This window comes from Rhinoraja longicauda, chromosome 35 (genome assembly GCF_053455715.1).
Source record: "Rhinoraja longicauda isolate Sanriku21f chromosome 35, sRhiLon1.1, whole genome shotgun sequence".
In the NCBI taxonomy this organism is placed as follows: Eukaryota; Metazoa; Chordata; class Chondrichthyes; order Rajiformes; family Arhynchobatidae; genus Rhinoraja; species Rhinoraja longicauda.
The window spans coordinates 11661395-11686397 of record NC_135987.1 but is presented as its reverse complement, the minus strand read 5'-3'; the positions used below and the strand labels follow the sequence as shown (position 1 = coordinate 11686397).

The following is a 25003-nucleotide window of genomic DNA, read 5'->3' as shown; positions in this document are numbered from 1 at the left end:
TAGACTGATTTTGTTAACATTTTATTTCATTTAGAAAATATTTGCCCAACAATAAATAGAGGCATCTGTAAGGCATAAATGTATATTCACCATATTTGATTTTATTTAATCTTAATGTGGATTCCATCTGTCACGGGAACCCAAAATGTTGTTCTAGATCAGTGTACAGTAAAGTTATAAAATGTGTTGATAATGGGGGGGCGAAGCAACCAGCTTTTAAGAATACACATTTTATGCAGTGATGATTATAGCCAAGTGTTACTGCTAATCCAATATTTTCCAAGTGCTCCTGAGCACTCATCATCTGAGTGTTCGAAACAGATGGCTTCAAGGCACTTTTCCAAGGCCTCTACAGGTCATCAGTTTCAGCGTTAAACTCGAGATCTATTCCAAGGTTAACCAAATTCTCTGTGCTTGTTGGAGTCCAGCCCAGAGGGGTCCTGTTAAAATTAGGCCGAGTGCTGATATCTTGGTGGAACACAAGCATGGGCTCAGGTTCTGGAAGAGCTGCCTCAAATTCTGGCAGCTGAAAAGTCATCAGTTTCGCTGCCTTATCAAACCCTCCATAGGGCATTGCAGTTCTGCAAGGGATTTTAAATATGTTTGAGTTTAATTATTACATCGGACAATATTTTAAATTGGCTCCTGATCTTTGTTTCATCCTTTAGGAATAATAACATTCTGTCGTCATTTGAAATGTACATGAGTCAGCGACAATAACACGCAAGAAAAATAATGAATAGAAATATTAACAGGATGAATGTAAGAGCCCTGAGAGGAGCACAAACATCTTATACGGATACAATGGAGCAAATAGCATGCACCTGTATTGCAGGTAAATACGTGCAAAGTTGTTTAAAAATACAAAATACAAAAATACAAAAGTGACAGATATATTAAAAAATCAGATGCCCCACAACTTTAATATCTCCATTCATTGAAAGTGGCCATTGCTGGTGCAATGTCAGCACTTATTGTCCTTCACTAATTGGCCTTAAGTTGGGATGGCGAATCACCAATTATGAACGTACTTCCACGGTACTATTTGATATGGAATTTAAATATTTAAATCCTAGTAACAATGAAAAAATTACAAAATATTTCGAAGTCAGAACGGTTTATCATTTTGAAGGGAATGTATCGGTAATGTGCATAGCTATGTACATACTTTCCTTGTCATTATTGGTGACGAGGTATTAGATTTATCAGGTGCTGTTCAAAGTAACCAAATTGAGTAATTACATTGCATCTTAAAAATGGTGGCAGCGGTGGAAGGAGGGAATGATTATATAATAATGTGTCAATCCAACCCCCCTGTTTTGTCTGAGATAATATTGAGCTCCTCAGGTGTTGATTAAGCCACCCTCATCCATAAATATTCCATAATATTCCTGACTTTCATTTTGCAGATGGTGGAAAGGTTTTGGGAGTCAGGATGTGACTCATTCACTACAGGAGTCAATTTAACCTTGGATCTGTTCTTCTGGCTGGGGCATTTATGTGAGTGGTCTCACTGAATTTCTAGTAAATGGTGACTCCCTAGGCTGTTGATCCTGTAGAACTGTGATAGCAATGTCTCTGGATTTCAAAGGTGCGATTAGATTGTCCCACTTTGGAGATGGTCATTCCCAATGAAGAATCTGAAAATAATTGTGCCGAGGATACAATCTTATTGGAATCATGAGACCGTGATGATTATCTTACAGCAACTGAAGCCATCTTCCTGGAGAAGTATGACTCCAAATGATGGAGCATTTTCCTTTGATTAATGTTTCCCATGGCCAAATGTTAGTGGTTTACTACCAATTACAGAAGCAGGATTGCAGAGAGTTGAATTTGACTATTGTTTACAAGCCAACTGAACCATATTTTTGGCATTCATGTAGTTAATATTACAATTTTGCCATGTTGGCAATTCGTTTTTAGGTATGCCTAGTGCTATTTCTGGCCTACCCTTCCACTCTCTTTACTAAATCCAGGCTGAGCTCTTGGCTTGACTTTAATGATAGAATGACGGATGCTCTGGTCACAAGAATACAAGTTATCGTGAAATAAAATTCTGCTCTAACTGAAAAAGACACAAAGTGCTGGAGTAATTCAGCAGGTCTTCCAGCTGCTACAGTCAGGCAAATGCCTCCACTGTCACGCTGTGAAAACAGAGAGGATGAGACGGAGTTTCTTCCCACAGGCCATCAGGACTGTTAACTCTCATATCACCAGGGACTAATTTAATTCACTGTATTAATTTTTTTTTTGTGTTAATTTTTTTTTTCTCTATTCTGTTTTGCACAATCCGCAGGCGTTGCCACTTTCATTTCACTGCACATCTTGTATATGTATGTGACAAATAAACTTGACTTGACTTGACTTGATCTCAGGAGAATGTGGATGGGTGATGTTTCAGGTCGAAACTTCTTAAACCAAAAGACATAGGAGCAGAATTAGGCCATTCGGCCCATTGAGTCTACTCATGGTTGATCTATTTTTCCCTATCAACTCCATTTTCTTGCCTTCTCCCATAATCTTTGATACCCTTACTAATCAAGAACCTATCAATCTCTGCTTTAAATCTTTGGGCCTCCACAGCCATTTCTGACAATGAATTCCACAAATCACCACCCTTCGGCTAAATAAATTCCCCTCATCTCCATTCTAAAGGTACGGTCTTTTATTCTGAGTCTGTGCCCTCTGGTTCTAGACTCTCCCATTACTGGAAACGTTCTTTCCACATCCACTCAATCTGGGCCTTCAGGCTGATTGTAGTAGGGGGAAGAAAACTGGAAGAGAGATGGGGGCAGGACACAGCCTGGCAAGTGATAGATGGAAGGTTGACACAAAATGCTGGAATAACTCAGCGGGACAGGCAGCATCTCTGGAGAGAAGGAATGGGTGACGTTTCGGATTGATACCCTTCTTCAGACTTCTCTCCAGAAATGCTGCCTGTCCTGCCTGAGTTACTCCAGCATTTTGTGTCTACCTTTGATTTAAACCAGTATCTGCAGTTCTTTCCTACACAAATGATAGATGGATATAGGTGAGGGCAGTTTCGGATTGACAGATGGTTGGATAAAGGCCAGAGATTAAAACATCAAAAGTATGAGATAAGGATACTTATAGATAATATGAGATAATATAGATAGTATGAGAGAAGGATAAAGGCCCCACCTTCAGACAAATGAGAACTTCTTCAAAGTAGACATATTTTGAGGAGATTTTGCATGAGAGCAATAAAATGTAGACATAAGGAACTGCAGATGCCGGTTTATGAAAAAAGATACAAAGTGCTGGAATAACTCAGCAGGTCAGGCAGCATCTCTGGAGAACATTGATAGGTGGTGTTTTGGGTTGGGACCCTTCTGCAGACTCAATGGGTAATGTTTTGGGTTGGGGCCCTTCTTCAGACTCGGAAATTAGAGTCAGGAATAAATAATGCAGTCTGAAGAAGGGTCCCAACCCAAAATGTCACCTATCCATGTTCTCCAGAGATTTTGCCTGACCCGTTGAATCAGCACCTTGCGTCTTTTTTTTTTCTCTGGATTATTAATGTAAATCATTGGATTGTCATCCATTTATTTAATTCTGTACTACAAGTACTTCCCAATATGACGCCATTTTTGCAGAAAGTGCATTTGATATTTATTTCATTTTCCAAGGAGTCTGAAGTCCTTTAAGTGAGGCAGCTCTACAGGAAGAATGTGGATTGATTTCAAAACTAAGCCACCATATCCAGTGACACAGCTATATCAAGTCACAGGGCAAAAGTCTAATTTAAGAATACTGATCAGGTCACACAGATATTAGAGACTTTTGGCAGTGTAGTTTTCAAACTCTCATCGTCTTTGGGACGGTTACATGCAAAACTGTTCTTTCATGTCCATATTACTCTACATTTATTGGTGGCTACAAAATTAGCTCTAGTCACTCTGAGCCTGCGTTTGTTAATCATCTGCTAGTTGAAGGGTGGGCTTGTTTTTGGCCAGCTGGTCTTTGTAACCAAAGTGCTGCTGAAGACAGTGCAATCTGGGCAGTTGTTCGAAGCAACAAGACTTGTGACACAAGCATTTTCTACACACAAAATGTCTTCTCCCCAAGCCGTCACCCCTACAACCGCCACCTTCAGTCTACTGGTTTTGTTGGAATGACCGCTGGCAACTACCTGCACCTCCTTTAAGCTGCACATTGGATCTAAAGGTCATTCAGCCTCTCAGACCTTTCCGATAATCAGTGACTGTAGGATTGACTTGTGACAACAGCCTCATATTTGACAATCCTTAATACCTTGTAACAGAAATTTACCAGTCAACTAAGAACTGGAATTTACAAATATTTACCAGAGTGATGTGTTTCCTCACTTCATTCCTAGCTCTAATTCTGGTTGCACATACAAATATGGACACCTGCAACAGGGCTTTCATTTATATTACCTAGTGTTGCTCAAAGAGGTCAAGAGAAATATGAAAACATTCCTGAAAGCAGGATCCTTTCTTCAGAAAACAGTGGCTCCACATTCTTTCCCCAATCCAGTGTTTCATTCATTTTCAGGGTAGAATGAACTGCACCAACAGAATGTCAAAATCTGGTGGAAAGGTTGGGATCTGGTGGTTCCATGCAGAACTTAGTGCTATGGCAAGGGATTGCTCTTGGGTCAGAAAATGGAGTACCCCATTCTAGACATTTTCTAACTGGAAAAGAACTTAGGCAATTACAACAGGCTACCCAGGTCTGAGGTGGAGGAGGAGAGGAGCAAGGGAGATAGAACATAAGTACCTTTGGCTACATTTGGAATACACCAGCTTACTTCACATGCCTGTTAGATGAAAATGCCGACAGAAATAGCCTTAGCCTGCTCCCAGGACACCTCCACTGGGAAGATCGCCATTTTCTAAATGATTGAACATCTCAGAGGTAATGAAGAGTAAAAACATCTATCATAGATGCATACAGCTATGCGTAGAGTAATTCTTTGTTAATATTTAGAATGTAATCATTGTCAAAGAGATCAAGGGATATGTAATTGGGCAAAAAAAAAGTGGTTGAATGATATTTAATGGCAGAATTGAGAGCATAATCAGCCTCCTCCTATTTTCATATACAAGATATATGTATTTTCTATGTTATAACTATCCATGAGCTGCCTGCCCAGATGGTAATTGTGGAAATATTAGTCACTTGACCAAGAGTAGTCGCTGAATTAGGATGTGTATGAAGGAACTGCAGATACTGGTTTAAACCAAAGATAGACACAAAATGCTGGAGTAACCCAGCGGGGTGGGCAGCATCTCTGATGTCTGAAGTCTGAAGAAGGGTCTTGACCTGAAACATCACCCATTCCTTCTCTCCAGAGATGCTGCCTGTCCCGCTGAGTTGCTCCAGCATTTTGTGTCTATCGCTGAATTAGGACATGGTTTTATGGATCTGGGAACACCACCTCATGCCTCTCTTAATGGATGGAAAGAGGATTGAAATTGAAAGTACAGAAAACATTAGCAAAGAGAACCATGCTGAATTGTTCCACAGTTTGTCTGTTTCACAGTTTTTTGATTAATTCTGATGTGGTTACTCATGCACCTTGGTTACTCATGAAGTGCCTTTTGGAGGTCCATGTGTGTATCTATTGCACTTCTTCACTGTCACATCTTCATTCTCTTGGGTAACTTAATGCATGTAAAAGCAATCATATGCTAGCCTCTTGAAGGAATTCACAATAAGAAACCACTTTGGTGCCTGGACAAATTCTGATAGAATTTGGAAGGAACCAAATGATACATGCAAGTAAGCAAATAAAGAAAAAGAGAGAAAAAACAAACTTCAGTCGTTTGCACACCATGGAAACTTAGAGCAATGATACCATGCAGAAGCAGGTCCTTCAGTTCATCGAGTCCACACCGATCATTAACCACACAATTTTACACACCAGATTCTACCACTAACTGACACATTGGGGCAAATTAATCTAGCAACTTGCATGTATTTAAGATGTGGGAGAAAATCAAAGCACCAGAGAAAATCCATGCAGTCAGAAGAGAACATGCAAATTCCACACGGATGGCAAGCAAGATCAGGATTGAACCTGGTCTCTGGTGTTGAGGCAGTGGGTCAACTAGCTGTGCCACTGTGCCTAATAGTTTCTCATAACTGAACACCTCAATTAAATTGGCCCGCAACCTCGTAAATTCCAAAGTAAACAATGCTGGCCTGATTGGTCTCCCCATGTAACTATAATTCTCCAGCCTGGTAAAACCATAGTAAATTTCCTCAGAACTGTTCTTTTGAGCTATCATACCGTTTGTGATAGTGCCATCTCCCTTGCGTGCCGCTCTGATCCCTTTAAGAGGGTGACCGACCAGGAGAGACCAATTCCCAGCATTATTGCTATTGGTTGGCCACTTTTTACCTTGTCAACGTACTCTCTATAAAACCCAGGATTTCAAGCCAGAGAGGGAGATTGGGAGAAGGGAGAGGATGAGAGAGGAAGTAGAAGAGAACGTGGAAAAAGGAGAAGGAAGATGGGAGGAAGGGAGGCTGCCTCCCTCCCAGTTGTGTTCCCCCGTTGCAGGTATGAAGAAGACTGAGCCACTGTGACAGACCCGAGACCACCAGCGCCACTGTGTAGTCAAGACCAGACTGCCAGGAAAGAAGCCCAAAATAGCCTGCACCTCTACCTGAGGCTAAGACTGAATGGCCAGGGCAAGCCTGAGTTGCCTGAAACTCTACCTGCCCACAGACAACGAGGGACTGCACCCACACTCACAGAGGCAAAGACTGGCTGCCGGAATAATCCAGAGACCTCCAGTGTAGCCTTTCCAAACCCAAAGTTGAGCTGCCAGGAAGAATCCTGTACTACCAGCAGATCCTCTCGAGACGGGGGCGAACTGCAGGTAGAAGCCTGAGATCACCACGCTTCCTCCTTCGAAGACCAGGACTAAGTTGCTGGGAAAGCCCGAGAGTGCCAACATCATCGCACATGCACTGATTGAGTTGGGAGGATTTTCACTCCAGACAGAATGGATTTCATACCCATATGCCACACCTGCCCCCACATCTCTCCCATCCTTTCTACCCATATCATACTCCCTTGTCTTCATTTCCTGTAATTGGACAGATAATCAACCAAAGGAGAAGGGGATAAAAATCTCCTTCAATGTGATTTAATTACTGGGTAACTAGTTATAACATGACAGGAACCTCACCTGTTGAAAGACTTGTAGACACAAAGTTTGGTTGCAGAACCTGGTAACGCCATGTGAAGATTCATGGTGGACTTCAAATCTGCATCATTCCCCATGGCATGTTCCCAGGGTGATAAATAGGTTTTGATTACCGATGTGTGCTTTTTGCCTCCTGCTCCAACTCCCTTCCCTTCATCACCACCACCTGTTGGGGAGCAAACAGCACAGTAAAAAGTGAGGGGCTGAGCAATCATGCATTTAGACGTGATGCCATTTTAACATTCCTGATAATGCCATTTTAACATTCCTGATAATGCCATTTTAACATTCACATAATCCTGATCACCAGGAGAGCAGAGACCAAAGATTACCAGTACCCATTAATATGACTATACACAATGCAATTGGATTTACACAGTTCCTGGGCTTTTAAGGACATAACATGAAATAGATGTTGGAGTAGGTTACATGATTCCAGGAATGATGGAATTGCCTTATGGGGAAAGATTAAGTAAGATTTGCCTTTACTCAAGTGTTAAGAAGAATGAGATGTGATTTAATTGGGAAATCCTGACTAGGATTGACATGATAGATATAGGGAAGGTTTCCTTGGTGAATCTTAAATGAGGCGGCCAAGTCATTGGGTATTTTTAAAGCGGCGAGTGACAGATTCTTGTTTAGTAAAGGTGTCAAAGATTATGGGGAGATGGCAGGAGAATGGGGTTGAGAAGGAAAGATAGATCAACTATGACTGAATGACAGAGTAGACTTGATGGATCGAATGACCTAATTCTGCTCCTATGACATGAACATCTTTAATTTCATCGCCTAGTCATGAGTCAAATCATCAATGTGTCTCCCTGAACACAAGGTCAATTATCCGAGGGGGAACTACAGCTAAATACAATCATAAGCAAGCTATAGATTGATGATTCTCATTCTATTCTCCAGAGAGTGAGGCCAATGACTAAAATCTGCAGTTGTTGCGAAGCGTTTTCAGGTAGCTTGCCCAAGTCCCATCTGTCGATTGGCCTTCAGCACCTCTACTCAAGGAGAAGACCCAACATTGTCTTCTCTCTAGTTCGGCAGGGACATAAATGTGCCATTGTCACTGCCAGTCACATTCCCAACGATGTCCAGAAAAATATGCTTCCTTTTTGTTACCAATTTTGTTACCAATTGTTACCAATTGAAAGATAAGAATTGCTTCACTTTTCCCAAGTTCTTCACAAATCGCAAATTCTATGAAAATCCTGACTAAAAAAATAATGCAATTCTGGAAAATATATGAAGCAGTTCAATCCATTCATAACTAAGGATCAATTCCAAAACAAGTTAATTGGCTGAAAAATGTGCTGGGATATTTTGAAGTTTTGAAAGGCATCATAGAATCCATTTTACTTCCTAACTTTACACACATTGGTCTGGGTTAACATTACTCTTGCTGTTTCTTGGCCTGACAAATACAATTTTAACTAATTCAATGCCTGAGCATCATACAAGTTTTAAATTACTTTCAAATTGGTTAGCATCTTTATTTTCTGAGCAGCTCTGCTTACTGTGTAATATGTAGACATGTCATCTAATTCTCAAGCGACATGGATGTCTCATTCTCATTGGCATTTCCAAGCCTTCTGTAGACTGTGGGGTCACTAGAATGGTGACTCTTCGGAGATAGATTGACCTCTCTCACTCCAAGACACAACAAAACTGCCCCTTGGTTTTTCTATCATTTATCCCAATTAATCCCTTCCTCTAATTCAAACATGCATCATGAGGTGGAATTGCTAAGATTCTGACAGATGAACAGCTTCAGAGAACCTCGCATGTTTACTGACAAGGCTCAAGTGTGATTTCCTCAGGTCCTCGACACTTTCTGCAAGGGCTACTTGATTTTGTTAGGGTGAACCTCATTCACATGCTTACCCTGAACCCCACTTCCCGCTGCACCTCCAGCCTCGCCGCTTCCTCCTTCTCCTTGGCCACCTCCATGTTTTCCAATGATCCCGGAGACAGCAGCAAGATGCTGAGGTTTGGGGTATGGCGCCGGTGCTGTGCCCTTTGCATGTGATCCATACTGGCTGTGCCCGCTTCGGAATTTGGAGTCCATTATCTGAATACCACCTGGCCCAGTCGTCAACACAACACCAGAACCAGGAAGGAATTTCTGAAAGTTTTCCTGGAAAATTAAAATAGCAAAGAAAAAAAACAAGAAACTTTACAATCAAGCCGTCCATGGTGTACAGATGGTGTACAGATAGAGGATAAAGGGAATCATGCAAGTACAAGGTAAAATTCAATTAAAGTCAATCTGAGGGTCTTCAATGAGGTAAATGGTTGGTCAGGATCACACTCTAGTTAGTGATAGGATGGTTCAATTGCCTGATATCAGCTGGGAAGAAACTGTCCCTGAATCTGGAGATACACATTTTCACACTTCTATACCTAATGGGAGAGAGGAGAAGACGGAGTGTCCGGGGTGAGACTGGTTCTTACTTATGCTGGTGGCCTTCCAGAGACAGCGTGAAGTGCAAATGGAGTCAATGGAAGGGAGGTTTGGTTTGCGTGATGGTTCGGGCTGCGTCCACATTAAACCAGAAGTGGAGCAGGGTCTTGGTGCCTTGGAATAGTTCACTAACTATGCAAATGCTGCCAATGGAAGAACTAAAGTGTGAGATGAAATTTTCCTCTCAAAATATTTCCTCAATACTCTAATCAAAATCTACCACAGACCAACCTGAATATCTCTCCCTCTGACACATTTCCCTTTTAGATCTCCATGAGCCATGTCATTTCTTTCATTTAGGTCCGCCATCCTAATGTTACTTCATTTAGAAATGTTCTTCTATTGAGTTGCAATTCACCCAATGCCATCATCCCATCACTCTCCTCAAACCATTTTTTTAGTAATTGATCCATTTTCCCTTCAGATTTCAACAATTGAGCAATGAACTGGAAATAGGTTACATAGGATCCACTGGACAAAATATTTTCCATTATCAAATAACTTCTGTTCTTTCATTGCAATAACCCATCCTAAGTCATTTCAGTCTCCCGTCTCCCATCGCAACCTCATATGTCCTGACAAGATGCTTATAGATCAATATTTTTCTATCCCTCCTCCATGGCGTTACCCAATACTGAAATTAGTATAGTTTAGTTTAGAGATACAGCATGGAAACTGACCCTTCAGCCCACTAAGTCCATGCAATTAACCTATAAACCTGCACGATTTTGGAATGTGTGAGGAAACCGGAACATCTGGAGAAAACCCACCTGATCACAGGAAGAACATATAAACTCTGTACAGACTGCACCCTTAGTCAGGGTTGAATCCAGGTCTCTAGCGCTGTACAGCTGTGCCACTGTTAGTCCACTAACTATGAACTAATTGCCAATTTGGTTACTGAGAATTCTTTATCCCTATCCAGATCTACATTAAAAACCTGTAAATCTGTGCATTAAAGTTTCTCTTCTGCATTACTCTATTTTACCATGAAAGATGAACCAAGTCTATCTAGTCTATTCACCTGTTCTACGCGATACTATCAATTGCTTGTCGGCATCATAGGAACAATGATTATGATGAATGACCTTGTTGACAGATGAGGTATGTATCTAATCAGCCAACATGTTACTTATAGTAACAGTCTTTTTTATTATTAAACACCATTTGTTCTGCATCACTAATCCTGATAGATGGCTAAAGCTACATGCAATGTGATTTTAATAGTATCTGCAAAGTGGCATAAAATTATCTGGCCTTTGCTGCAGACTACAAGTATATAGCAACACGGATATTTGGAGTTGTACCAATGACTGTAAATTATTCTGTAATTAACTGGATAGCGTGGCCCATTGGATTGCATTGATCTAGCCTGTTAGTCTGGTATCTACTAATTAGAGAGGAATCATAGTTCCATTGATTCTGGTTTACTTTTGTTTAAATTTAATTCACTTTTCTCAGTTTTGTTTGTGCTGTATATGTCCTTTTAGTTAACTTTCATATTCTGATCATTCTTTCCCAGAGACTAAATTTGAGCTTGAATTTGCTCTATAGAAGATCAGTATCACTGAGCTTGAAAGAGGGGATTATTGGATCAGTGTTAAAAGCATCAGTCTGCATATCCTGTCTCCACAAAGGATATTGACCCACTTTTGAACAGCAATGGAACTTCAGGTCAATGCATTTAGCATTTACTCATTGTCTGACTTCAAGACTACTGAACTTAGGAAAAAAAAGAAGAAAAAATAAGGAATAGTTCTGGAAAGCATCTCATGTAGGATCTAAGCAGTCAATTTATAATCGGGTTTTAATCTCTTGTTCAGACCTCTAACCTTCTGTAAGACCAGAAGACCATCAGAAGTAGGAACAGGAGTAGGTCATTTAGCCCCTCAAGCTTGGACCGCCATTCATTATCGAGGAGTGTTGGATCATAGGTGATACCTGGATAATATTCCTGGATACCACTTTCCATCAGTCTTGATTCCTATACAGATTAGACATTTGCCCACATCTCTCTGTGGTCAGTAGTTCTAAAGATTCACATACGTGTGAGAGACATCAAGCTTACAACAGCTCTTCCTTCTTTCTGAGACTACTGCTTAACATATTCCCCATGAGAGGAAATATCCTTTCAATGTTTTCCTGCTGAACCCCAAAAGAATCTTAAGGGTAAGGGTGTCAAATTAGCAGTTGTCTAATACTGCGACACTTCTCCAGAACCAAAGGATTTGTGAAAGATATTAGTGCATCCATGACCTCAATAGCTATTTCTTTTAGGGTTCTATTATACAAGCCATCTGGGCCAAGAAATAATCAGCCATTCTCCCCATTAGTTGGCTTCATTCTAAACCTCTTGTGATGGTGAAGGTATTTAATTCCACCCCTCAACATTCAGTATTAATGAGATGTTTGTCATATCTTCCACTATACAAATGGGTGCAAAGTCTCCGTTTAATTCCTCTGTCACATCTACCTCAAAACTATTTCACAAGTTCATTCTTTAAGGTGCCAATGATCACAGACTTCATTCTTCCTTTACACATCCTGAAAGAACCTCTTATTGTCCAGGTTTACACTCCCATATATTTGCTCTCATAGTTTATTTTCTCTATTTTATTACTATGATGGCCTCCTTTGCCTGAGGCCGAATTTAGCCCAGTCTTCAGGTCCACAGCTGATGTTTGCCTCTATATGTTTTCTCTTTAAATAACTTTGTTCAATTTCTTGGTTAGCTCTACTTGGTTCATCCTTTCCATGGAAATGTTTCTCTTTACTATGATAAATTTGCTGAGTGTTATGAATTACCTTCTTACAAATTTGCCTTTACCATCAATTGTCTTTCCCACTAATTTATCAGTCCAGTCAACTATAGCCAATTAAATCCACATTCATTTTAATTCCTTGTTTTAAGTTAAACACAACTGTTTCTGACCCAAATTTCTCCCTCTCAAATTAATTACAAAATATTATCATGCTATGATCTTTCACTGTGGTTAATAATTAAAAACCTGCTACATTTCTCATTATCAGATCCAAGGTAACCTGTTTTTTGCTGGATCTATAATATATTCCTCTAAAAAAATTATCCCAAATGCACCCCATGAATTCATTCCCTTGGCTAATTTTTTCCAACTTTATTAATTCAATCTGCATGACGATGTATGCCACTCATACTTCTATCAGGTCTCCCCTCAGCCTAATCCTCTTCTTGGATTAAAATTCTATAAATTTTAATTTAGACCAAATTATGGTGATAAAATTAATTTATGCATCAACTTCAAGAGAAAAGAAAATGAAAATAATGTAAATTGGATAAGGGTGACAATGAGGCTGGATGTCAATCAGATGGATTAAATCAGATGGTGAGCAGATCTAGCGTGTTTGAAATTGTGATACAAGTTGGCATGGTGTAAAGTATTCTTGGAAAACACTCAACATGGCTTAAAATCAGGAGTGAAGTATATCATGCAGAGGCTGGTGCTACAATAGGTAAGGAGTCAATTCTTTATGAATTCATTCAGTATGCCTTGGAACATGTCTCTCTCACTGAAGATTGTATTATAATTGCTTAGTGTACACAGAGTCCACATTGTAATGATAGGTTCACTAATGTCTACGGTGATAATTCACGGACACTTGTACGAGCAATCTGACCGATCAAACCCAAGTATTACAGATTAGAAACTATTTTGCTGATGTGGTAAAAAAAAAGAGAAACCTGAAATTACAGTAACAAGAGGAATGCGAAGAATAAGATAGCCATTGGAAATAGTCCCCCCGTCCACGTTACCCCCGCCAGTGTCTGCTACGACCCCTCCACCTGTCGGTCAGTCGCCGGTCCCTGCGCCGGTCATGGTGCGCACCCGGGCTGGTCGCCTCGTGCGCCCTCCTGTCCGTTTTGTACCTCCGGTTCTTGGGGAGGGGTCCTGTGGCGGTCCCTGGGGATCAGGCCACTCTTTCGGTCAGCCCCCTCATCACGTGACGGACAGGCGTAAGGGGTTAAAAGCCAGCCCGTTGGGAGGCGTGGCTCATCCCTAGGTGGACTACGCTGTGAGCAGGAGCTCACAGCCTAATAAAGACCCTTATCTAAAACTGCCTGGCGTCTTGCCTTTTCTCTGGCCTCCGCCAGGCCAGGTCGCTATTTCCAATGGCTATCTTATTCTTCGCATTCCTCTTGTTACTGTAATTTCAGGTTTCTCTTTTTTTTACCATGTCAGCAAAATAGTTTCTAATCTGTAATACTTGGGTTTGATCGGTCAGATTGCTCGTACAAGTGTCCATGAATTATCACCGGGCCACACTAGCAAAAGAGCATTTTATTTTTAAATATTTTATCAATCTGCCCAATCCTAATTTTAAAGTATGAGCAAATTAAATATCACTCATAGCACAAAATCCATTCTCTATGGATGAGAGGATTTCTTATTTTGATGTTATTTTCATTTTATTCCATGTCTTCATCTCAAGAAGAGATGGCTCTGAATAACAACCTGTCTGCAGAAATTTCAAACCAATTGACAAATATAATTCTTTCTGTATGTAATGGGGAAAATATTTCTGTGATTTTTCACCACAAAATGCTTGTAAATACACCTTTTTGGAGGACGTATAATAAAAATGTATTACCCCAAAACAGTATGCAAAGATGTGATGCGATGATTGGGTGGTGATGTTAAACAGTTAATTGGGGAAATGCCAAATTTTGCAGTTTAAAGTTGATCATGTTCATTATGAAGGGGAGGTGGGACCACTTATCATAACACACATGGGTATCTGGAAGAGAAGTTGATATAGATGTTTAATGAGAATGAGCAGAAGATTGGCTTTATGGATGATAGAAGCTTGGTTCATGGGGGGAATGGAACTATCAATGCAGTGTGATCACAGGATTGAGTGGAATCCTCAAGTCCTGCTTGGTGTGGTTGGGAAATGGACAGGGTAGACTGAAACCGGGTGTCCATCTTGTTATAAGAGGGACCTCATTCTTCTTGTCAGAGGCGTGGTTAGCACGGCCAGGGGACAATCAATTGAGAAGGACCTTAACAACGGAAGATGAAAGTCAGAGATAATTTCTCTCTCAGGGATGCTTTGGATTTGTCCCAACAGTGCATGATGTGGTTCGGGGAGGAATGGTGAAGCCACTTGAACATCTATGTTCAGGTTAGCATACCTCGTACCTGAGGATGCTGGCACACAAGAGGGTGTAGATGCTTGAATCAGGAGCAACAAGTAATTCGCAGGTGGAAGTCATTGAATCCATCACCATCTTTGGAGGGAAATGGACGGTCGACATTTCGGGTTAACATACTTCACCTGGATTGGGATCCTGAAGATGAAGGTGTATATACATCATTGGGACAAGGCTGGAGATGTGATAACAGCCTGCGGCTACTCCACATCTTGTATTGGGATTCCCTTTATCTTAAATGGTAGATGTTCACTATCAGCCATTAGAAAATACACAAGGAGAAATGGAGAGGTAGCCTGAGTGGTAAGGATATGTGGGAACATGTTGTTTCCAAGATTTGTTCTGAGGTTGGGTTTTAACTGGTAACATCCTGAAGGAAGAAATGCCTACCATCGAATCTGGGTTAAAGACGTCGGGATGTGACTCATAGATGAACCTCTCGACCCTGCGCTGCCGTTCTTTAAACATCTGCGACCCTTTATTCTTCAAGAGGGACAGTTCCTCCAACATCACATCCCGAGGGATGCTGATCTTTTTCCCGAAGTTGATCTCGGCCCCGGCTGTGATAGAAAATATGTTTAAAATAGTGAAAGAGTTATCAGCGACACCTTTGGCGCTGGGTATTTATTGAACTGTGCGCTCGCCAATTCCTCTCTCCTTGGCTGAAATTACAGGCGAGCGCGGCACATATCACAGACATTGCACTCCGTAAATCACACACATCTTCAGCTGTTTGCGTTCGCCAGCTCGAAGGACTGGCGTGTACTCCTGAGAGGAGAGGGGAGATCTCTGGCTCTGGACAGGTTTTTGCCAAAGTTTGCAGCAGGCTCAGATTAAAAGGATATCCAAAAATATTCCCATGTTTCATTGTCGGCCAATCAACCAATCGGTGAATCTTTTTTTTTTTTAATCTAGGGGGAAATTAGGTGTTTATTAATAAGACGCAGCCTGCAAAACGTCTCACTTAAACGATAAAAGGCCAGCTATTCCATATCAGCCACAACTAATCATAGAAATGCCGGCACTGGGCAGAAACTCCATTTCACAGTTTACCGCATTGCAAATCAGCTGCGGATAAATACAACCACCAAGATAAATGACCCTGTAATCCGAGTAACCGCTTCAGCTTTTTTTGGAAGAGCTTGGTATCTTTATGGGGAAGGCTGTGATCCTAGATGTTTGTGGAGAGATTTCTCATGTCTTGGACCTACCATCCTTCAACGTTTTTATAATGGTTCTCGATGACTTTTTCCTCTTGGAGGGCGCGGGTGTCCCAGCTAACGGCATGGTCGATGGAGTCTGTCCTTTCTTGCCACTGAAGGATGAAGAAAAGAAACCACACGCATTGGCAATGACATTTACACCCAGGGGAACATTTCTAACGGTGCGCACTGACTACTGCCAAAAGCATTCACATTTTGACTGATTCTCATTAAGTACTCCAAAATTAGTGACTTAAGAAACACAAATGTTTTGATCTTGACATATTGAGTACATACTGAATCCACAACAAGGAATGCATGCAAGAGGGTAAATAAAATGTTCAATCTTATTCCTATTTTCAAACATTTATATGACAAAGATATTGAAAGAGAACAGTTACCCTTATATTAGGTCAACCATGTAAAGCTCTGAACTCCTTTTCCAAATCCAGGGAGATACAACCACTGCCAAGACTATCCAACATTATCTTATAATATGGAGATGTTTGTGGTGACTTACCTTTTAAAAATCTGCTGGGATATCTGGCTGCTGGTTGCAGGCTCACCTCCGAGTTTGCTAAATGGTCTTCATGGGATAAACTGCAGAGATTGTGCTGAAAGGACAGACAGGAGTTGTGTCTGCACAGCACCAAGTGCTGATGCAAAGTGCAGCGAATTTGATTCCAAATGTTTTTCTCGCATGTGCATCATTGAGATATATATAGTATTGAACCAAGGGTCTCAGATAGCAGAGACACCAGATAAAACCATGTATGTAAGCAGTCTTCAAACTTTGCATGTTAAGGTGGAAACAAACAAACAAAAATGGAGTGAAGGTGTGAAGAATGGTGAGGAACTGTTTTTTTGTGATACAATCACAAAGCAGTAAACTGGGGTCAGAATTTCCAAGATGTGTGTTGCTTTTTATTCAAGTAACAAAACAAAGTCTTACTGCTCCCCTGCTGACTCATGTACAATGGTACTGAGTATTGAAGCCAGGAAGTTGGCATATTTGCTTGCTGTCCTGTGCTAAGTTAACAGATGCTGCCCAGGGTGGTGAGTGAGTTATTGGAAGTGACAATGTCCCCAGCTGAGGCAAGAGCTAAATCATCTTACAGAGTTACCATTCCCTAACTCCTGTAGAATGGGATAGCACCTGACTGCATATGTTAGCATAAACAATTCAGCTCAGCTCAAAACGTGAAGATCTGCAGCCACATGTCAATCTCTAGCATTGATTCTGTAAACCAGCATTCCTGCAATGTCATGGACTCCTTTTTCTCACCATGGAATGCAAGAAAAGGCCATTGGAGACCATTAGCCCAGACTTTCAGAATGCATGGATCCTACCAAGAACTTCTCTGTCGTGCCTTTACATTAAGAAACACTCGGGACAATCTCATCTGGGTTGGAAATTCTATCACAGTTTTTTTCTCAATCTCTCGTTTACAATCTTCACTGTCACAGTCTGTCCTGTTCACTCACCTGCCAGCCAAGCCCACCATGTTAAGCCAACTCCCCTCACCTGTTCACTCACCTGCTCCAGATCACCAATCAAGCCAGCATATAAACCCTTCCTGCACTCACACTCTTTGCCAGATTGTTCTTAGCCCTCATGCAAGACTCGCCAGCATTCTCTCTTGGACTGATTTCCCGTTGCCGACCCTGCCTGCTCCCGACCTTCATGCCTCGTCGTAGCCCTGGTGAACGCCTCAGTCTTCCGTCCCCGACCACGAGCAGGTAGAAATAAAGCTCATTCTAAAACAAATTCCTTGGTTCCGTGTGCTGCATTTGGGTCTACCTGCGGTCCGTTACACTTCACAATAATCCATTCTTGGTCCCCTTGTGTTTTTCATCTATATTCTGTCCCTCAGCAACATATTATTGGAAGACATGTTGTTGCTTGCTACCTAGGTCTATCCTTCTCTATCTTTCTCAAATCTCTGATGTCTCTAGGTATCTGGTGTCTAGCACCAGATAATGTGCTTTTCCCTCCAACCAAGACCGAGCACAATAAATTTGGTAATAAAAATGGAAATACTCAGCAGGTCAGTCAGCATCCATGGAAAGAATACATGTTCTGATCAAATGTTATTGACCTTAATTTAAATCAAGTTTGATTTTCTCAATTGATTAACATCAAGTTTGCCAATACACCACCATCGAATAACGACGAGACAGAGTACAGAAAGGTGATTGAGAAGCTTGTAACTTGGTGCCACGACAACAACCTCTCTCTCAATGTCAACAAGACAAAGGAGATAGTGATTGACTTCAGGAAGCGAAACAGTACACACATCCCAGTCTACATTGATGGTGCCGAAGTAGAGATGGCTGTAAGCGTTAAGTACCTAGGAATAAATAGCAACAACAATTTGGCCTGGACCAGTCACATCGAAGCTATGGCCAGGAAAGCACACCAATGTACCTTACTTCCTTAGACGTCTTAGGAACTTTGGAATGTCCCCAACAACCCACCCCAACTTCTACAGATGTGCCGTTGAAAGCATCTTATCAGGATGCATCACAGCGTGGTTTGGGAATAGCTCCAGCCATGACTGCAAGAAATTGCAGAGTTGTGAACGTAGCTCAGACCATCATACAAACCAGCCTCCCTTCCATTGCCTCCAAGGCCGCCAGTATAATCAGTCTCACCCCAGTCACTCCCTTTTTTTCCCATCGGGCAGGAGGTACAGAAGTTTGAAAACACGTATCTCCAGATTAAGGAACAGTTTATTCCCAGCTATTATCCGGCAACTGAACGGTCCTCGCATCAGCTAGAGTGTGGTCCTGATTAATAATGAATCAAAACAAGTATATCGTGGGCAAAAATACCAAAATTGGAGCCAAATGTAAATAGTATATTTCTGGAATAAAGAATGTTATTATTCTTGTCCAGCAACCCCTCTCCTGCTCTGGAATCCAGCTTCATGCACCTGTGACCGAGGCAGGATAGAAAAAGGCCATTCCTCCAACTGCAAGGACAAGCCAGGGAACTGCAGACCTGTGAGGTGAACATCAGTGTGTAGGAAAGAACTGCAGATGCTGGTTTAAATCGAAGGGAGACACAAAATGCTGGAGTAACTCAGCGGGTCAGGCAGCATCTCTGGAGAGAAGGAATGGGTGACGTTTCAGGCCGAGATCTTTCTTCAGTTTGGGCAGGGCCTATTTCAAGTTGAGCATGGTGTAGTTCAAATGAGTTGGGAAGTAGATTGGGAAGTGCACTGTTTTAATGGAATTGGATATACACTTTGGACAGGTTTTAATAAATGGGGCAGGGTGTAGTTTGGACAAGGTGTATTTCAAATGGGTTGAGCTATGGTTCGGGCAGGTGTAGTTCAAGTACAATTGGGTGTGGTTTAGACGAGGTACAGTTTAAGATGGATATGGTTTGGGTTGGTATGATTCATATGGGATGCCGACCAGTTTGAACACTATGTAATCCAAGTGAAGCAGGTGTAGTTAAGGCCAAATGTAATTTGGATGAGATGTAGTTCAAATCCGGCTGGTACATTGTAGTTCAAGTGTGGTGGGGTGAGTGGGAGTCAATTTGCGGGGTGATTCAGGTGAAGTATAAATTAAGGTAAAATAAGTACATTTCAGATAAAGATCAGCCGAAGAAAGAGAGCTCTCTCTCTTTTTTCTCTCTTTCTTCTGCTTTTTCTTTTTCCTTCTATTTAACTGGGGGGGTGGGGGAGGGGAGAAAATACAGAACAATACGTGTATAATCGAATTTATAAGGTAGTTATTGTTTACTATGAAATGTATAATGTATGAGTTCTGTTAAAACTTAAATAAAATATATTTTTTTAAAAAAGATAAAGATCAGCCAGCTTTAGATGAAGTGGGGAGTAATTCTGGCAGAGGTAACTTAAGTGAGTTAGGATGTAGTTTGGTCGGGATAGAGACTGAGTGGGGCCAGGGCCAGGTGTATTTCAGGGGAGGTGTAATTTGTGCGGGGCAAATGGCTTTACGAATGATCAATTTAACTACTGTCACTTCCTAACTTAATAAAATAGCCTCCTGTGAATTGCAGTAGCAATGGTAAAATTAAAGGTAAAATAAGATGAAATTAAGAGGCAAATGGTATATTGGTCTTCATTGTAATATGAGTTGAGTACCAGAGGTCTTACTACAGATTATTATCTGAATGGTGTCAAGTTAGGAGGAGGGGGAGTTCAACGAGATCTGGGTGTCCTAGTGCATCAGTCAATGAAAGGAAGCATGCAGGTACAGCAGGCGGTGAAGAAAGCCAATGGAATGTTGGCCTTCATAACAAGAGGAGTTGAGTATAGGAGCAAAGAGGTCCTTCTACAGTTGTAACGGGCCCTGGTGAGACCCCACCTGGAGTACTGTGTGCAGTTTTGGTCTCCAAATTTGAGGAAGGATATTCTTGCTATGGAGGGCGTGCAGCGTAGGTTCACTAGGTTAATTCCCGGAATGGCGGGACTGTCGTATGTTGAAAGGCTGGAGCGATTGGGCTTGTATACACTGGAATTTAGAAGGATGAGGGGGGATCTTATTGAAACATATAAGATAATTAGGGGATTGGACACATTAGAGGCAGGAAACATGTTCCCAGTGTTGGGGGAGTCCAGAACAAGGGGCCACCGTTTAAGGATAAGGGGTAGGCCATTTAGAACTGAGATGAGGAAGAACTTTTTCAGTCAGAGAGTGGTGAAGGTGTGGAATTCTCTGCCTCAGAAGGCAGTGGAGGCCAGTTCGTTGGATGCTTTCAAGAGAGAGCTGGATAGAGCTCTTAAGGATAGCGGAGTGAGGGGGTATGGGGAGAAGGCAGGAACGGGGTACTGATTGAGAGTGATCAGCCATGATCGCATTGAATGGCGGAGCTGGCTCGAAGGGCTGAATGGCCTACTCCTGCACCTATTGTCTATTGTCTATTGTCTATTGGCACTGGTGAGATCTCACCTGGAATAATGTTACTCATCTGGTTTCATTGCCCAAGGATCTACTACTGATTAAGGAGGTAAATAAAGGTGCAACGTCATCTCAAGATATGCCTACTTTAAATAGGTTCTGCTTTCTCTGACAGGAGGTCTGTAAGACCCTCTTTCACTGCTCCCCCTCCTCCATGCCCCACCTGGACGTGCACCGATTTCTGCACATCCCCTCCACCGACAGTGCACCTAAATTCCTTCCTCTGGATTCACAATTGGAATTGCTCAATCCTTTCGTCTCACAGCTATTTTTCATCTCTTGCCTTTGTCTAATCATCCGCCTATCAAAATAAGCCCTTGCATTACCTATCCATATTCTCCAGGGATGCTGCTTGACCCGCTAAGTTACTCCAGCACTTTTTATCTTTAAAAACATCTTTTATTCTCTCATATTTCAAAACCCAAGAGACAATCGCATTGAAAGACACAAAATTATTTGGGGTTTGACATTGTGGAAGCAAGAATAATGTTTCCCCAGTCTGGGACATCAAGAATGAAGGGTTGATGTTTCAATATATCGATCATATTTATTAGGCATTCAGGACTTACATGGGAAGACATCTTTTTCATCTGGAGTGTGTAATTCTCTACCTAAGAGGGCCATCAAAGCTCAATCATTCAATATCTATCCAAAACAGTGGATTTTGGATATTAAAGGAATCAAAGAAGATGGGATTGATTGAGGAATATGGTACAGAGGACAGAGGAACATAGCACATAACATGGCTTACCCTAGTTTATTTCTTATGTCCCTCTGTAACAGAGGAAAATGAAAGAGGGAGCAATAAGGGAAAATATATGGGATTGTAGGGAGAGGAGAGGGAATCGAAAGAAAGGAGAGGGAGGAAGGATTGAGAGGGCAGAATAAAGGTGGATAGAAATGGGGAGGAGGTAGAGAGAGAAAGGTAGAGATCAGGAGAAAGGAAGGAGAATGAGAAGAGGGGATGGGGATTGGGGAATGGTGAGTGTGACAGGGATTTCGAGGGAGGAAGAAGGACAGAGGGAGAGAATACAGAAAGAGGTTAGGACGAGAGGATGAGGAAAAAGTGGGTGGATAGGAAGAGGGCGAAAGAGATGAAAACGAGATGTAAAGGTGAGGGATTGAGAGTACGAGGAAGTGTGAAGTAGAAATGAAAAAAAAATGGCATGTGGAGAGAATTTTCTGCGTATTGAAAATCGAAAAGGATGATAAAGTGACAATATTGGGGAAAAAAGGAGACGGGAAGAGGGAGAGCAATGATTTTGGGTGGTATGAGGTGAGTACATAGAGTAGAGGTGTGTGCTTATTCGATGCTCCATATGTTCTCCAACAAGCACTCATACTGAAATGACAATATCATTGTGAGTTGTGACATGCCTCAATTGATACTTTATTTTGGTTTTTCAAGTATTATAAAAGAGTCATATTGGAAAGACATGATGAAATGAAAGGTAATGAAATATTGCCAACACTGGAAGCTTAGTAGCTAACACAGATTTTAGGTGAATAGTACGAGAACCAAAGGGGAGACGATGAGAATGTGTTTATCCATTATTAATGATCCAGGTCATGCAACTATGAAAGGAAATTCAGTGGAAAATTCCAAAGGCAATTTTAATAAGTCATAGTTTCCAGAGCTATGAGAGAGAAGGAAAGAGTGGTGCTCTTGTTGAGAGCCTGGATAGGCATGGTGGGCCTGCATCATACTTGTGGTCCTTGTGTCACTCTTCAAGAAGGGAAGCTGCGGAGATTGTTTGTTGCCTTCTTTAGGTTTAAATCTACGCATCTTCTCCTACTTGGGCAGTAATCCAGGTATTATTTACGAGAGCAACACACAACTGTATTTTTCCTCTTCTGGCATTTTTCTCTTTGCTCCACCTTTCTGCCTATGTATGGCTTGATTATCTTAATATACTGTGTGATTTGATCGGAGAGCACGCAAACAAATGCTTTTCACTGTACCTCAGTACACAAGACAATAATAAATCAAAACGAGTATCTTGTGGGCAAAAATACCAAAATTGGAGCCAAGTGTTGTTACTTGCGACTCGTGTTGTTACTTGCAAGCAAAGCACCAAGGCAAATTCCTTGTATATATTGTGATATCATGAGAGGTAGAGTCATAGAGGGGAAATACATTTCCTCCCGGTGGATGCAACATGGACTACAAACCATCATGGCTGCCAGCAAAAGACTACAAAACCCATAGTCAGCAGGGCTGCCTGCCCTGCTGACACTGATTGCTGCTGAAACTGATTGCTGCTGACACTGATTGCTGCCCAGCTGAACCAGATGAGCTGATTGCCTCAGTGAGAGAGCTAAAAGGGGGAGAGAAGCAGTGTTTGAGTTATATTTTGTAAGAAGGCAGCAAGCTACAGTTTTGATTTAACTACCTGTTTTGGTTTTGTGTACCTGTCTGCAAACAATTAAGTTTATCTGTTTTTGGAATTTAAGTTTGAAAACAAGAACGTTTCTGTCTTCATTTCCGGCACCCACACCTCCCAACCTTCAAGAGAAAAGCTCCCGACCTCTCAAGACATCACAATATACATACGTGGCCAATAAAATTTATTCAATTCAATTCAATTCAAATACAAATAGTATATTTCTAGAATAAAGAATGATTTTATTCTTGTCCAGCAACCCCTCTCCTGCTCTGAAATCCAGCTTCGTACACCTGTTCCAGGCTGTGACCATCTCGAGTCCACTTGCTCTCTGGCGTTCTCTTTGCTGCCAACAGTCGTGGCTTAAGTGATACTGATTGGAGTCAGATAATTATGTTGCCCTGTAATTAATCAAAATGTCATCACATAGTACTCTAATACAGTCTCAGGTTGAGCAGGCTCTTGTTACATGCTGTGCTTTCACATGTTGCACTATTGCACCATCCCTCAACCTAATGTTGCTGCATGCTGTGCCGTCATGTGATGCTTCATTGTATTTTGTGCTAGACAGGATAGAAAGAGGCCATTCATCCCACTGCAAGGACAAGCCAGGGAACTGCAGACCTGTGAGGTGAACATCAGTGTGTCGGAAAGAACTGCAGATGCTGGTTTAAATCGAAGGGAGACACAAAATGCTGGAGTAACTCAGGCAGCATCTCTGGAGAGAAGGAATGGGTGACATTTCGGGTCGAGACCCTTCTTCAGACTACCTTAGGTGAACATCAGTGGTGGTTAAGTTATTGCAAGGGATTCTGAGGGACAGGATTTATCTGCATTTGCAAAGGCAAAGAACTGATTAGTGATGGCTTTCTTTGTGGGGGATCCATGTCTCACAAAATTGATTGCGTTTTTTGAGGAGGTAACTTAGAGGATTCATGAGGGCATAGAAACATAGAAACAGAAAATAGGTGCAGGAGTAGGCCATTCGGCCCTTCGAGCCTGCACCGCCATTCAATATGATCATGGCTGATCATCCAACTCAGTATCCCGTACCTGCCTTCTCTCCATACCCCCTGATCCCTTTAGCCACAAGAGCCACATCCAACTCCCTCTTAAATATAGCCAATGAACTGGCCTCAACTACCTTCTGTGGCAGAGAATTCCACAGATTCACCACTCTCTGTGTGAAAAAAAACTCTCATCTCGGTCCTAAAAGACTTCCCCCTTATCATTAAACTGTGACCCCTTGTTCTGCACTTCCCCAACATCGGGAACAATCCTCCTGCATCTAGCCTGTCCAACCGCTTAAGAATTTTGTAAGTTTCTATAAGATCCCCCCTCAATCTTCTAAATTCCAGCGAGTACAAGCCGAGTCTATCCAGTCTTTCTTCATATGAAAGTCCTGCCATCCCAGGAATCAATCTGGTGAACCTTCTCTGTACTCCCTCTATGGCAAGAATGTCTTTCCTCAGATTAGACCAAAACTGTACACAATACTCCAGGTGTGGTCTCACCAATGCCCTGTACAACTGCAGCAGAACCTCCCTGCTCCTATACTCAAATGGCAGCAGGCCACGTTTAAATGGACTTTAGTAAAGCTTTAGAGAAGGTTGCGT

General features: G+C 41.7%; 1 protein-coding gene across 1 annotated transcript; it reads right to left on the bottom strand.

Moving 5' to 3' along the window:
* Nucleotides 1–349: 349 nt before the first annotated feature.
* On the bottom strand, nucleotides 350–16166 carry myoz1a (myozenin 1a). The gene is made up of 5 exons (XM_078428551.1): nucleotides 16075–16166; nucleotides 15254–15423; nucleotides 9096–9348; nucleotides 7191–7374; nucleotides 350–581 (listed from the first exon to the last, which is right to left on the bottom strand). Exons 1-5 carry the CDS (start codon nucleotides 16148–16150, stop codon nucleotides 350–352), a joined length of 915 nt encoding a protein of 304 aa, XP_078284677.1. The 5' UTR covers nucleotides 16151–16166.
* Nucleotides 16167–25003: the final 8837 nt, after the last annotated feature.

What these genes read in the sequence shown, in the direction of transcription:
- myoz1a (XM_078428551.1), bottom strand. Translation starts at nt 16,150, where the DNA reads ATGCCGTTAGCTGGGACACCCGCGCCCTCCAAGAGGAAAAAGTCATCG. An exon ending in TATAAAAACGTTGAAGGATG is followed by an intron (nt 15,424 to 16,074) that starts GTAGGTCCAAGA and finishes TTTCTATCACAG; the next exon opens with CCGGGGCCGAGATCAACTTC. An exon ending in TCTTTAACCCAGATTCGATG is followed by an intron (nt 9,349 to 15,253) that starts GTAGGCATTTCT and finishes TTAATTTTCCAG; the next exon opens with GAAAACTTTCAGAAATTCCT.